The sequence below is a fragment of the Thamnophis elegans genome, chromosome 6 (assembly GCF_009769535.1).
Source record: "Thamnophis elegans isolate rThaEle1 chromosome 6, rThaEle1.pri, whole genome shotgun sequence".
Taxonomy (NCBI): domain Eukaryota; kingdom Metazoa; phylum Chordata; class Lepidosauria; order Squamata; family Colubridae; genus Thamnophis; species Thamnophis elegans.
Genome location: NC_045546.1, coordinates 14326476 through 14341063, shown reverse-complemented (window position 1 = coordinate 14341063; position 14588 = coordinate 14326476). Strand labels below are relative to the sequence as shown.

The window sequence follows — 14588 nt, the reverse complement described above, 5'->3', positions numbered from 1 at the left end:
TATAAGAAAAACGGAATAACAGAGTTGGAAGGGACCTTGGTCTTCTAATCCAAACCCCAGCACAAGCAAGAGACTTTATGCCATTTCAGACAATGCTGCCCAATCTCCCAGTGATGGGAGTATCCACAACTTCTCAAGGCAAGCTGTTTTATTGATTGATTGTTTTAACTGTCAAGAAATTTCACTCTTATTCTAGGTTGCCTGTCTCCTTGATTAGTTTCCATCCATTGCTTCTTGCTCTGCCTTCAGTGCTTTGGGGAATAGATTGACTCCCTCTTCTTTGTGGGAGCCTCTTAGATATTGGAACACTGCTATCATGTCACCCCTAGTCCTTCTTTTCATTTGACTACACATACCCAATTTCTGCAACTGTTCTTCATATGTTTTAGCCTCCAGTCCAAATCGTGCTTAAAACCAGACTTCGCAATACAATACAATAGCAGAGTTGGAAGGGGCCTTGGAGGTCTTCTAGTCCAACCCCCTGCCTAGGCAGGAAACCCTATACCTCTAGGTTTTTCCAGAGCCCAAGCATTTCAACAAAGGCCACTAGACTAGTGTCAACCTATCATAGTTGGCTCTGATTTTCTGAAGAACAGAAAATGGACCTAGAACTTACCCTCATATGAACCATTTAACTATGCACACAATTGCTTAACAAGCCTGATTGCTTTCTAAGTTTTGCTTCTCTTGCAAAGGAAACCTGTAAGTTGAGAAGGTCCTTCATCAAAAAGAAAATCACAAGCAGCTATGGAACTGTTCAAATGTAGACAATTAAAGCACACAAACCTATGAGTGGGTTTCCAAGTTGAGGATTGGCCTAACTATGTTTAAAGGTCCAAAGGCGCTATTTTTCATAGCAGCAATGCTATCAGGTAATTTTGTAAATGTATAATGTCAGTGTAATCACAGTAGGACTTTTCTTCCTGTTATCTTAAGAAAAGGAGAATCTTTAGCATACTTCAGTCCTCCAAACAGATAAACAAATTAAGAAAAAATAGCTGTAGCGAAAGAAAAGAGCATTTTGTTAACTTTGAGTGTGCTAACTTCGAACATCCATATATGTTCAAGTTCTAGAATACTAGACTTTATTAAAGAAAGTACTCTATTTACATTACATTAGATCAAATATTTGCTGAAGGAAAAGCCAGCTACTGGAAACAGTTTACTTCACTGAAATCCCGAAAGAGCTACGAAGCTTGGAAAAATACAAGACTCTATCATTTTCCCAAATGACGCTTCAATTCTGAGTAACTTTCTGCAGAGTTTAATTATTTACTTTCAAGTGCCTTATTCTTGATGGAGGTGCAATATTTTAAGAAACCAATTTATTCCTTAAGCTAAGTAGGGGAAGTATAAGAACAACACTTATACCCTTGCAATGTTTCTGGATGGAATAAAGATTACTTGAGGTTATTTGGGGTAGAGGCAAATAGAGGAGAAAAGTGTGCAAATTAAAAACTCAGTGCACACAACATTATTCCAAAGAAAGTGATACTGGTGGTACTCAACAACCATTCACTTATTATTGTTCATAATTACAATGGCACTGAAAAACATGACTTAACCATGACCTCACATATATGATTGTGCAATATCTCTGAAGTCACTTGATTACAATTCAGGAACTTCGCAATCATTTTTACAATATATTCCAGAGTTCCAGGGTCACGTGATTGCTATTAGTAAGCTTCCCAGGCATTTCCCGCAAGCAAAATCAATGGAGGAAGCCAGATTTGCTTAATGACCGCATGATTCTCTTAATGACCATGATGATCTCCTTAACAACCATTGCAAAAAATTGGGCACAACTCATTTAACAATCACCTCCCTTAGTAATAAAAGTTCCAGTCCCAATTGTGGTCGAAAGCCGAGGACTCCCTCTAAATCATTATTTCCAAATTTCAAAGTCTCCAAACCCTGCAAGTTTTTTTTTTAACGAGCTCAGCTGACACACTGACGCTGAAAAAATTCAAAATTATGGGTGCAAAACTAATCAGCAAAAGAAAACAACACATTAAAAGTACAAGAGGAGAGAGTGGTTAACGCAATGTGAACTTGAAAGAATTTTTTGTCTACCACACAGAGCTACTGCCAAAAAACGCTCCAGAAGGTAGTTTCCACTGAAATTCAGTGGAGTTTCTCAGGCCTGGAGAAGAAATGATTCTCCCCCTCCCTTCCTTTCAACCAAAGTCCTATCAAAGTAAACAAATTCTGCAGAACCGTGAGAAATATGTGCTTTTCCTAAGCTTAGATTTCAGAGTATTTTTAACTGTAGCAAGTGTTAGTATTCAGATGTGAGCTAAAGTTTAAACACAGTGGAATCCATCACTATATTTGGTGCAAGCAAACTACACCACAGTCAACATTGGGAAGAAGAGCCCAAATTTTAGCCTGGGAAAGGAAGAAGCAGGGAGCTGGGTAAATCCACAGGGCATTCTAAATCTCTTAATCATATTTAAGAGATTGGAAAACATATATAGGCAAAGGAAAAACAGATCACAACCTCTTGTTTGGTCACAAATCTCACTTTGTGACCGGTTTTTGAACTAACCTTCTTCTGCAGACAATTTGCAAAGATAAAGTAGAGAAATCATGTGTAATTTAACATCACTTAAAGCTATTTAGATTAGAAGTGAGATTAAGATAATGGTTTTTAGCAGACGTCTTGCTCAGGGGATAAATGGTTTATAATATTCAACATTAGTTTAGTACAAGGCAGATTGTTCCCTAGTTTTATATATATATATATATGCACTGCACATTGTCAAGCCTACTTCAAACATAACCAGCCATGTTTTCCAGTTTTTTTTTAATATAGTATGAATTTATGTCACCCTAAAAAAAAATCATTTATTTTCACATGTTTATAGAATAATAACCCACTCCATCGGTTTATAGTGGAGTAGACTACAGTCATGAAAGTTTATATCCATAATAAAAATAATATTTCTCAAACTGTCTGAAGATTCTTTGATGGTTTTGCTGTAGCAGACACAATCAACCCTCCAGAAACATTCTGAAATATTTTTAGGTCTGATAAAGCCATAATCTTTTGTTTTATGTCATTATATCAGAAGTTATAAAGAAATCAAAGCCAGTAAACCATATTACTGTTTTCTTGAAGAAAACCTTGCCTGATGCATTTCTCCAAAGTAAGAAAAGATTTTAAAGGCCTATTTCTTAAAATGCCTCTCATGATATTCCTCAAAATGTGATATTAACACTAATGATGGAATTATGGACTATCCATTGCAATCATACATTCTGATATTAACCTAAGTAACAATAAACAAGTACAAGGAATCCTGTTTTTGTATGTAACCAGGATTATTTTTAAAAAAGAGACATTGATATATTTCCCTAAGATCCTACAAAATCAGGGAACAGATCAACAATTTCATTCATGCAAACTAATCAATTAAAATGTAACCCAAATATTACCCTTTTTTTGAAGCACTGTTTTGATGAAAAAAGTGTACCTATAAATATACCAGATTGATAGATGATGCAATTAGAAGAAAGCCCAAATTTGATAAATAAGCTTATTATAGCACCTGATTTTGTAGTCTCAATGCAAAGATTTAACTAGATGAATGCTATGTGTCTGGGACACCCAAGTAGGTTATCTGATCCTATGAACTAACAGAGAGTTTAAATTTCCTACAGATGTGCAGTGCTTTGTATATGAGTCCAGGAAAAAGAAAAGCTGCAAAGACATGGCGGTTTTAAAGAATTGGAGACAGGTTCCATATTTGCTAATCCTCCATGTATCAAAGCACTCTTAAAACTGAGTCCAAAGTACTTAACAAATCTAAAATTTAAATTAATGAAGTATCACTTTACCCACGTTTTAATTCCAATTATTTAGAAATGCCAATTCCTATCATAAGAACACATAAATCAACCGTCTTAAAAAAACCTTAGTCTCTCAACATACAATCATACAAGTTTAGCAGCATAGCATAGCAATCTTTCAAATTTTGGCTACAGTGAAGAAGAAATGGCATCACAAACACTATATGGGACCAAGGAGAGTAGGATCCTAGCACTTTCTAGAGAAAATGACTGGAGACATTACTTCCATAAGGGTGACTTTGATTGTTAATGTAAGTAGTTTATTCTAGACTTACTAGTAAGTTTAGACGCACTTCACTGAGCAAAGCATGCCCTGTGACCATGATCACATGGTCATTTTCAGGGTAAACACTAGATGGCAGCATAATCTTACCACCGGTTTGCGACGCACCGAAAATGTGAGTGCACGCCCTTTCCACGCATGCACTTTGCTCGCACGCACCCCTTCCACACATGCATTTTGCTTGCAAGCATGCACATGGCTTAGAAAATGTGACTAAATAGGACGGCATAGCACCGGGATGGGTGGGTGGAGATGCCCACCAGCAGGTTGCCACTACCGGTTCATCCGAACTGGTCCGAACCAGCTGAATACCACCACTGGTCAATATGCATGAGGATTAAAAGAATTCAATGGTCCAAGTTTTAAAACTATCTTAACAAATCCCTCACAACACGCCCATCCTCTATGAATTTTCACTAAACTGAATTAAAACATGCCACAGCCTTTTTCGGCAACCACGTTCTGTTCTTTTAGAACAGAACAAATGAGGACCAGGCAACCCAAACAGCATATTAGATGCTTAGACTACAGAATTTGGGTAAACACTAGATGGCAGCAAAAAGTTAAGTTTTATGGATTTCTTTACTGCCAGCTAGTGGTCATTCTAGGTTTTACAGCACAGATATTTGCTCCTGGATTACTTGAGAGCTCCACACAAATTTAAATATGTGAATAATTATTAACTGTGTGTATGGTGGGGGGGGGGGGAGAGACTTAGTTTAGCCTGCTGACAGAACATTTGGTGAACTTAAAGATCTACACAATAAAATGAAGCTCTTGTCCCCCTCACAACAGACTATAAGAAAAACAAGGGTTTTTTTTTTTTGTCTTTCCTACCATCTCTGTTTCCTGGGCGTATTTTAGATAAGGGTCAAACAAACAATACAGGAAGTTAAACACTCCCTACGTTTATTGCACAGGTTAAAAGAAAATGTAAATAACATTGTAGAAGGGAGATAGCAGCAGCCAGAGAAGGAGTTAACTAGTTGTCTGAAAGAAGAATTAAACCTCCCAAGCTAATAGCTTTTAAGGGGAAATCCTCCCAGTTTTATTCCATTGATGCTTTTTCAAGAGCCAATTGGACCTTCTGGTTTTTCTTTGAAGACGTTCTGCTTCTCAGAGCTGAAGAAGCTTCTTGGATGAGAAGGGAAATGTCTTCAAAGAAAAAACCAGAAAGTCCAGGTGCCTCTTGAAGAAGCACCTTTGGGACAACCATGACCTAGATGATTGAGAATCTCCCAGTTTTACTGGGAAATATCATCTCTATGAAAACATTAGCTTGGAAGAAAAGATTTTCAACAGCACTACCAACAAGGTTGGGGGGGGGGGGGGACCTCTGACTTAGATAATTATCAACTGAACACATCAACCCGAAAGTTCTAATTTGAGGCACGTATATAACCAAGCTCTAATTATCTTTAGATAGATAATAGATAATTATCTATTATCTTTTCTTGCAGGCTGACACATACTTTCTCAGAATAGAATGCTGGAAAAGGTGGAAGGAAACAGAGGAGGAGGAGGACATCCAACACCAACACTGACGTGCAGAATTACAACAAGGTCGCATCACGTAGAGATCTGAAGGACCACATTGATAACGGATTCTTTTCGAAAAAAAGTTCTCTTTTGTTGTCAGTTGACACTGACTTGATGGCACATAATCGATTATGTGAATTACCTGATAGTTTATTGCGGTGCCTATACCTATCATGTTAATGTTGAAACTCAATATTAGAGAAAACTAAGATCATGGCATCTGGTCGTCTCAATTCCTGGCAAATAGATGGGGAAGAAATGGAGGTAGTGACAGATTTTATTTCCCTGGGCTCCAAGATCCCCGCAGATGGGGACTGCAGCCAAGAAATTAGAAGACGCTTGGTCCTGGGGAGGAAAGCTGTGGCGAATCTAGACAGCATGCTAAAAAGCAGAGACAAAAGTGTATATAGTCAAGGCTATGGTTTTCCCAGCTTCAATGTATGGCTGTGAAGGTTAGACCATAAGAAAGGCTGAGTGCCAAAGAATTGAGGCCCTTGAACTCTGGTGCTGGAGAAGACTCCTGCGAGTCTCTTGGACTGCAAGGGGATCAAACCGGTCAGTCCTAGAAGAGATCAACCCTGAATGCACTTTAGAAGGCCAGATCCTGAAGGGGAAACTCAAATCCTTTGGCCACCTAATGAGAAGGAAGGACTCACTGGAGAAGAGCCTCATGCTGGGAAAGATGGAGGGCAGAAAAAGAAGAAAGGGATGAGAGAGAATGAGGAGACCGGATGGAGTCACCAAAACAGTAGGTGTGAGCTTAAATGGACTCAAGAGGATGGTAGAGGACAGGAAGGCCTGGAGGAACATTGTCCATGGGGTTGCGATGGTTCGGACACAACTAACAACAACAAATACCTATCATAGCAATACACAGTATTCAGTGGACATTTTTCTAATACATATACATACAGGTAATCCTTTGAGCCCAGAATTTATTTTGCTAATTAAGGCGGTTATTAAGTGAGTCATGCCCCATTTTATGACCTTTTGCCATGGTTGTAAAGCAAATCACTGTAGTTAAGTGAATCAGTCAGTTGTTAAGCAAATCCTCCCCCACCCCCCACAAATTGATTTTGCTTGTGAAAAGCTCCTTAGGAAGATTGCAAATGACTATTCCAGAACGCAGGGATGCTGCAACTATCATAATAAATATATGTTGCTTCCAAACTACCTGAAGTTTCATCATATGACCTTGGGGATGCTGCAGGGGTCACAAGTGTGAGAAGTGGTCGTAAGTCACTTTTTTCAGTGCCATTGTAACTTTGAATGATCATTAAACAAACGGTTATAAGCAGCAATGGGTTCCAAGTAATTTTACCACTGGTTCGCCATGCGCCGAAAATGTGAGCGCATGCGACTTGCACACATGCACGCGGCTTAGAAAACATGGCTAAATAGGACAGCACAGCGCTGGGGCGGGTGGCCAGGCCCACCCAGTACAGTCACCACTACTGGTTCGCCTGAATACCACCACTGGTTATAAATCAAGAACTACCTGTATACCCAGAAATCCTTTGTTTATCACACAGCTTAGGCCTAAATTCCAGTTGCAACAATCCACAGCCTCACCTTTTTGTGAGTTTTAGGGAATCCATTTTTCAGGCCTTGTCACAGATATATCTGACCTTAAAATGTTAACTCTCCTGGTGCCACCCTATGGAACAAAACAGCCTATATACAGCTGAGGAAGGGACCAAATCCATATGTATTTCCCTCTACAACGTGCTGACTTTTTCTCCTTTATAAGTGTTTTACAATTGCTCTGGCTTTGCTTTAGCTTTTACAAACATTGTTATTGCTTTTATGTAAGCCACCCAGAGCTGTTAAGGGAGTGGGTAGCATTAAAAAAAAAGTTCCTAAATGAGATAAATAAATATCCTGGGAAGACAGCCAGGTCTGCTTCCCTAGCGTAATTATGCATTTCTAAACATGTATTTCTTGCACACAGAGAGCGCAGGCCCACACAGCATATATGCGCTCCGTCCTATGTAACCCCAGCTGAACTTGCTGCCAGCGATCACTTCCAGGTAAAATGGATAACTGAAGCATCATTTAGCAACCTTAATTTCTGGTTGCTTTTATAGGCTGCCCTGGGGGGGGGGGGGTGGAATCTTGAGCCCTGCAAAAATATTACTGTACTCAATTAACCTCACAATGTATTTTATGGCCATATCATTTAGGAATTGCAATGCACATTGAAAGTGCCAGAATATTTCTAGTATAGGTGACTTACAAACTTTCATTTCGTAATTCTTCGAATTTAAAAGGGACTCAAAAAGGGGGCTTACGAGCGTTTTTCCACACTTATGACCTCTGCAGTATCCCCATGGTTACATGATCAAAATTCAGACACTCGGTGACTGCCTCATACTTATGACAGTTGCAGTGTCCCGGGGTCATGTGATCACTTTTTGTGGCCTTCCGACAAGCAAAGTCTATGTGGGATCTAGATTCACTTCTGCAACCGTGTTACTAACTAAACCACCACAGTGATTCACTCAACAATTGTGGCAAAATTCAATTGTCTTGCTTAGCAATAGAAATTTTAAGCTCCTTTGTGGTGGAGGATTTGTTTGCAACCCTTGTGAGATAGGTATTCCCTTTGTATTTTACTACCTATCTTGGAAACTTTTCTTCAGTGTCTCTCCTCCGCCATTTAGTTATACACCCACAAATGTTCAGGCATCAAAGCAACTAATCCCCAGCTTGTATCTCTTTGAACCTACCTCATAGGCGGAAAAAAATAAATAAACCACCTACCACATGTTTTAGCTTCCGAGTAAAGCCACAGACAGTTTCTGAAAGATTGTAAACATCTACAAGGGGAAGCAGCTGTACAGGTAGTCCTCGACTTATGACCACAATTCTGCCTAAAATTTCTGTTGCTGATTGAGACAGATATTAAGTGAGTTTTGCTACATTTTATGAGCTTTCTGGCTACTGTTTGCAAAGGGAATAATCACTGCAGTACACGGTTGTTAAATAATTCTGGCTCCCCTGTTGGCATCGCTTGTCAGAAGGTCGCAAAAGGGGATCACCTGGGGACATTATCACCGTCATAAATACGTGCCAGTCGCCAGGATCTGAATTTTGATCACGTGATCATGGAGGATACTGCAATGCTGGTTAAGTGTGAAAAGCGAACCTAAGTTACTTTTTTCAGAGCTGTTGTAACTTTGAATGGTCACTAAATGAACTGTTATAAGTCAAGGACTACCTGCATTTTGGAAGATCCATATACACACCCAAATAAGCACACACAGATACATACACACACACACACGTGTGTGTGTGTGTGTTGCATTTGTGCTGATAAATAAATAAAGGGAGACTAGTATCGATCTATTTCAAGCTATTTAGCTCTCATCAGCTAACCAGGTTCAATTCCCAGTAAGGGTATGGCTAGCTGATGAGAGCTAAATAGCTTGAAATAGATCGATACATACACATACCTACACATACACATACACACACGCACACATATATAGTATATTTTCAGTAGGTTTTTATCTTGCTCTTTTCTGACGATGGTTATAATAAATGACTTGATTTGATACAGGATTCCCCCCCCCCCCCCCCCCCCGCCAATGATTCTTTCGTCAGTGGCCGTACTTCCTTTGAAATCGTATTTCAATACTGGTGAAAAAGCAACCAGAAAAGACTATTTTTTAAAAATGATGAAAAATAAGAACTTTATTTTTTTCCCCACCATTGAATTTCATTTTGTTAGATAGTTTGGGATAGTGTGATTTGGTTTTTTTTTTTTTTTTTTTAAATTCCTGGCTCCTTTTTTGTTTGTTTTAAAGGTGGTTCAGGATAAGACAATGAAGGAGATGAACTTCTAAGTGATGGACTGGCAAAAGTGGGGTGTGAGGGGTGGGAATATGAATTGCACCGAAAAAGGTAGAGAAAAGAGAACAATGAGATTGTAGAAGGGTTTATACTCTTTGCAGTCAACTAGTCATTAGCACTGTGAAGGTTTGTTTTCTGAGAGTCATTGACGCTACTTGGTTTTTGCCTTTTGAGGTCGTAAAATGAGGACCTGAACAGGTGGTTCATTTGTACCTGAATCAGAGTACAAATAAAATCAGGTGGGGAATAACACATGGAAACTGAACAAGGATAGATTCAACCTGGAAATAAGGAGAAACCAAGTTGCCTTTGGAAGTTGTGGGAGCTTCATCACTTGAGACTTTCAAGAAGACATTGGACTGACATTTCTCAGAAATGGTACAGAGTCTTCTGCTTGGGCGGGGCGGGTTTGACTAGATGACCCTTCCAAGGTCCCTTCCAACTCTGTTAATGTGATAAGTTCCTCACCCAAGATCACCCAGCAATGTTCTAAGCGCAAAAAAACCCCACAGTCACGAGTCACTTTGCCCCCCAGTGCCCTTTTAACTTCAGTCACTAAACGAACCGTTGTAAGTTGAGAACTACCTGCAAGGGGGCGGGGAGGAGAAGCTGGTATTGCCCAGCATCCTGCACATGTCTTGTCTGCAAAAGGGGGGTGGGGGAAACAGCGCAGGGCAATAGGATCTCACAAGTCAGGTCCAGGATGGGGAGGAGGGAAAAAAGCAATTATTGGGACCAAAAGCCTAGAAAAGACATTTTAACCTTTTAAGTCAAGGCTGCGCTGGAGGGAGACGCTACAGCAGCTTCTTACCATTAATACAAATAATGCAATTAATTTTTTTTAAAAAACCACCAATAACAATTGTAAATAAAACAATAAATAGAAAAATAGAATAAAATAATGTAGTGGTAAAGATATCAATATAGAATATAGAAGTCCTGAGTTCTACTCCTAGCTTTAAGCACAAAGCCAGCTGGGTGAGCTTGAGGCTTTGCGTGCGGACCCCAAAAAACGCGCGCGCGCCCCTTCCCCACCCCGCGCGTGGAACGGAATGCGAAGCCCACTCCACGCCCCCCGGTGGGATTTTTTATTTATTTTTTTAAAAATATTTATTTATTTATTTTGTTCTTCGGAGGCTCCATTTGAAACAAAAGAGCGGCCCTTTCTCTCACAAGCAACTCCCAGCGTCGGCTCGGCTCCCTCCCCACCCACCCCCCGACCCCAGCCTCTTTACTCACTCCGGAGCGCCCCGATGAGGAGGCTGCCGTCCTTGATCAGCTCCTTAATGAACTTGTTGGTCCTCTCCAGCTCCACCTCGTGACATTTCAGCCTCTCCCTGAAATCCGGACCGTCCAAGTAGGAATCGCTGAACTCCAGCGTGGGCAGCCCCATGGCTGCTGCAGCACCCCCCCCCACACAAATCCCGGGCGGAGGAGAGCGAAGGCAGAGCAGGCAAAGCAGGCAGAGGAGCGCGCTTGGATCTTCCGCCCGCCTCGGGGGGCTCTCCCGACTCCCTAGAAGACGCTGTCAGCTGCTTACAAGCTCCGGCCGGCAGGACATCGCCGGCTCAGAGAGAGACGCCTTCCGGCCGTGAGCAAACTCTTCCCCCAGTTTCCCGCAGAGCCTTTTTTTTTTCCCTTCCCTGGGCCGGCCGGGGCGGCTCTTCTGCCCGCAACGCGAGGAGCTGCGCTGGGGAGGAGGCAAGAGCCCGCCTCCGGCCCAATCAGTAGAGCCAGCCCTAGCACCCCCACCCACCCACTTTTTCTTTTCTTTCTTTCTTTCTTTCTTTCTTTCTTTCTTTCTTTCTTTCTTTCTTTCTTTCTTTCTTTCTTTCTTTCTTTCCACGCCCCCTCCCCGACGCCCCTCCTTTAAGAGGTTGGAAAGGGGACCACCCACCCACCCACCTCCTCTCTCTCCCCAAAGTTCTCCCCGGAGAAGGCGCGAACTTCGCCCCGTTTCGCCTGCCCACCTTTCTTGTTAAAAGTCTCCAATCAGGTTGGTTTAAAGTCAAACTCCAGCAATAAAAGAGAGAGGGGGACAATAAAATAATCCTAGTAATTAGACTAGAGCCGTGATGGCGAACCTGTGGCACGCAGAGCCCTCTCTGTGGGCACACGCACCATTACCAGGTGCTCTTCGCGGGGGCCTGAAAACGGCCCGAAAATGGCCTGAAAACGGCCCAAGAAACAGCCTGAAAATGCCCCCCAAAACGGCAGAAAAACTGGCATGCTGGTCTTTTCCGGTGCTCTGGCGCGCACGCATGATGTGCGTTCCTGTTGGGCATTATTTTGGTGCCACCATTGCACTAGAGAATAGCTGAGTTTGACTTTATTTCCTCAACTAAGGATCAATGTGGAACATGGTAAACTTGCTTTGAGTAGGAATATTCCCTTCCTTCTCCACCGGGGTGATTTAATAATGATTAACAGACAGATTAACAGAGTTGGAAGGGACCTTATAGGTCATCTAGTCCAACCCCCACCCCCACTCAAGCAGGAGTCCCTATACCAATGGATCCCAACCTTTTTGGGGCCATGCCTCACCTAAGCATCTCTAAAATCCTGATTCCACCACTGTGACATCCTACTTTACTCAAAAAGTGAACTCTACTCATGGGAGGAAGCCTAAAAGGCCATTAACCTGGTTTAAACAATGTTCAAATTGCCCCTCTTAAAAATAAATTTGCCCCCCCCCCCCAGGGCCCATATTGGGAATTTGGTTTAAAGCCATACCCCAGCAATAAAACAGAGAGGAGACAGTAAAACAATTCTAGTAATTAAGGGTAGAGAATAGCTGAGTTTGACCTTTCCCCCCCTCAACTAAATTGATTTCTACCATTAAAAATCAAATTGCCCCCCTGTGGGGCGTAGGCCCCACATTGGGAACCACTGCCCTATACGATTTCAGAGAAATGGCAACCCAATTTCTTTTTTAAAAAAATATTTTTTTATTTTTAATTTTCAAAACAAACATGACACATAAAATCTTCTTTCTTTACATAATGTAGAAAGTGTTTCAGTTGGTTACAAAAGGCTTTCGTGCATCTCTTCCACCGCCATCAAGTTTAGTTCATATTAACTCCAGTATTTTAACTCCAATGTTTATATATGTTACCATCATCATACCTCCAGTTTTATTTGACTATCATTGTTTAGACATCCTTCATCATAAAATATACCAAAATTTAATACATAACCACAAACTGGCATTTCATTTACTATTTCTAAAATCCTCCAATAGTACTAAGTCCTTATTTCCTAGCTAAACATCCATAATATTTAGTAACAAAATTTTCCAATCCTCCTTTTCAAAACAGTTTGCAATTTACATCCAGTTTCCTTATGATGTACCCATACCTATATATAAATTATTTATCATTATCCCTTCTTTATTTGACTATATCCTATATCATAACATTTTCCCCCTAAGACTCCAGTCCCATCTCATCTTGAAAGTCTCCAATGATGAAGCTCCCACAACTTTTGAAGGCAACTTCTGTTCCATTGGTTGATTGTTCTCACTGTCACAAAATGTCTTCTTATTTCCAGGTTGAATGTCTCTTTGTTCAGTTTCTACCCATTGTTCCTTGTCTGGCCTTCAGCTGCTTTGGAAAATAGCTTGACCTCTTCCTCTCTGTGGCAGCCCCTCAAATATTGGAACACTGTTGTCATGTCTCCCCTGGTCCTTCTCTTCACTAGACTAGCCATGCCCCATTCCTGCAACTGTTCTTGTTCTTCATATGTTTTAGTCTCCAGTCCCCTAATCATCCTGGTTGCTCTTCTCAGCACTTTTTCTAGAGTCTCAGCATCTTTTTAATAGTGTGGTGACCAAAACCGGATGCAGTACTCTAGGTGTGGTCTTACTAGGGTTTTATAGAGTGGTATTAGTACCTCACTTGATCTTGATTGTATCCCTCTGTTTAATGCAATTTAGGATTGCATTGGTTTTTTGGCTGCAGCTGCACACTGTTAGCTCATATTTAATGATAATAATCCAGCATTTTTTTTAAAGCAGACCTGGGCATTTTCTGCCCCCCTGGGCCACATTCGACCCTTTGGTTGTCTCTGTCTGGCCCACATGAGATCAATCGGAAATTAGAAATCAAATGTAAATGAAGCATATCATGTCTTCTTACCTGTAGCAGCTGATCAAAACCATATAACTTACTGCTTTTTATAAAATTAATATTGAGCAGAATTAAGTATAACCTCTTAGTAGTTCCACTCTATGCAACAGTCTGGGTTTTTTTTTTTCCTGTGACCCTTTGGGAAAATTAATTGCCCACCCCTGTCTTAAATCAATTGATTGATTGTTTTAAAAAGTGCTGCTAGGATTCATGGGGTTCCCCCAAAAGCAAAACTACCCTGTTTCCCCCAAAATAAGACCTCCCCAGATAATAAGCCAAATTGGGCTTTTGAGCGCATGCGCTAAAATAAGCCTCCCTGAAAATAAGACACCCCCCTGAAAATATTGCAATGCAGCAGCAGCCATGAGGTGACCACGCTCGCTGCCTCCTGCTCCTCAAAAATAATAAGACCTCCCTGAAAATAAGGCCAAGTGCTTATTTCTGGGGTGATAAGAAAATAAAACCCAGTCTTATTTTGGGGGAAACACGGTAGGCAAAAGCTCTTTTGAAGTCCTCCCGTCCTTTTTAAAAGTGGGAAGGAGTTCTGAGAGGAAAAAAAGAAGAAGTTTAATAATTTATAAGCCACTCTGTATTTAAATATATATATATTTATGAATTTAAATGTATTAGCTACCCAACTTGAATAGGTCCTGAACAGGAAGTTAGCACCTACCGCTCCCCTAGAAAAATGAAATATTCTAGGAAATATTAAAAAAGGCAGAATATTGTATTTTCCCTAAAGGAGAAACATGTTTCTAAAGACATAAACTCAGAGCCTCAGCTCCCTGCACACACAGCAGATATTTTGGTGCCAACCTATCTACAAAAGAAAAGACATGGCCCTCAGGATATGATAGGATTAGCCCTCACTCAAGATCCAAACCAAGGCAAAGCCATTAAGCCATAATAGGAATTGCCCAAAGCCCTTT

General features: G+C 40.8%; 1 protein-coding gene across 1 annotated transcript in view; it reads right to left on the bottom strand.

Moving 5' to 3' along the window:
- The window catches only part of ARHGAP42 (Rho GTPase activating protein 42), a 176716-nt gene extending 165440 nt beyond the window's left edge, over positions 1 to 11276 (bottom strand). The window contains 1 exon segment of the mRNA XM_032220054.1: positions 10772 to 11276. Coding sequence (XP_032075945.1) covers positions 10772 to 10925 — 154 coding nt within the window. The 5' untranslated portion in view covers positions 10926 to 11276.
- Between the last annotated feature and the right edge of the window lie 3312 nt (positions 11277 to 14588).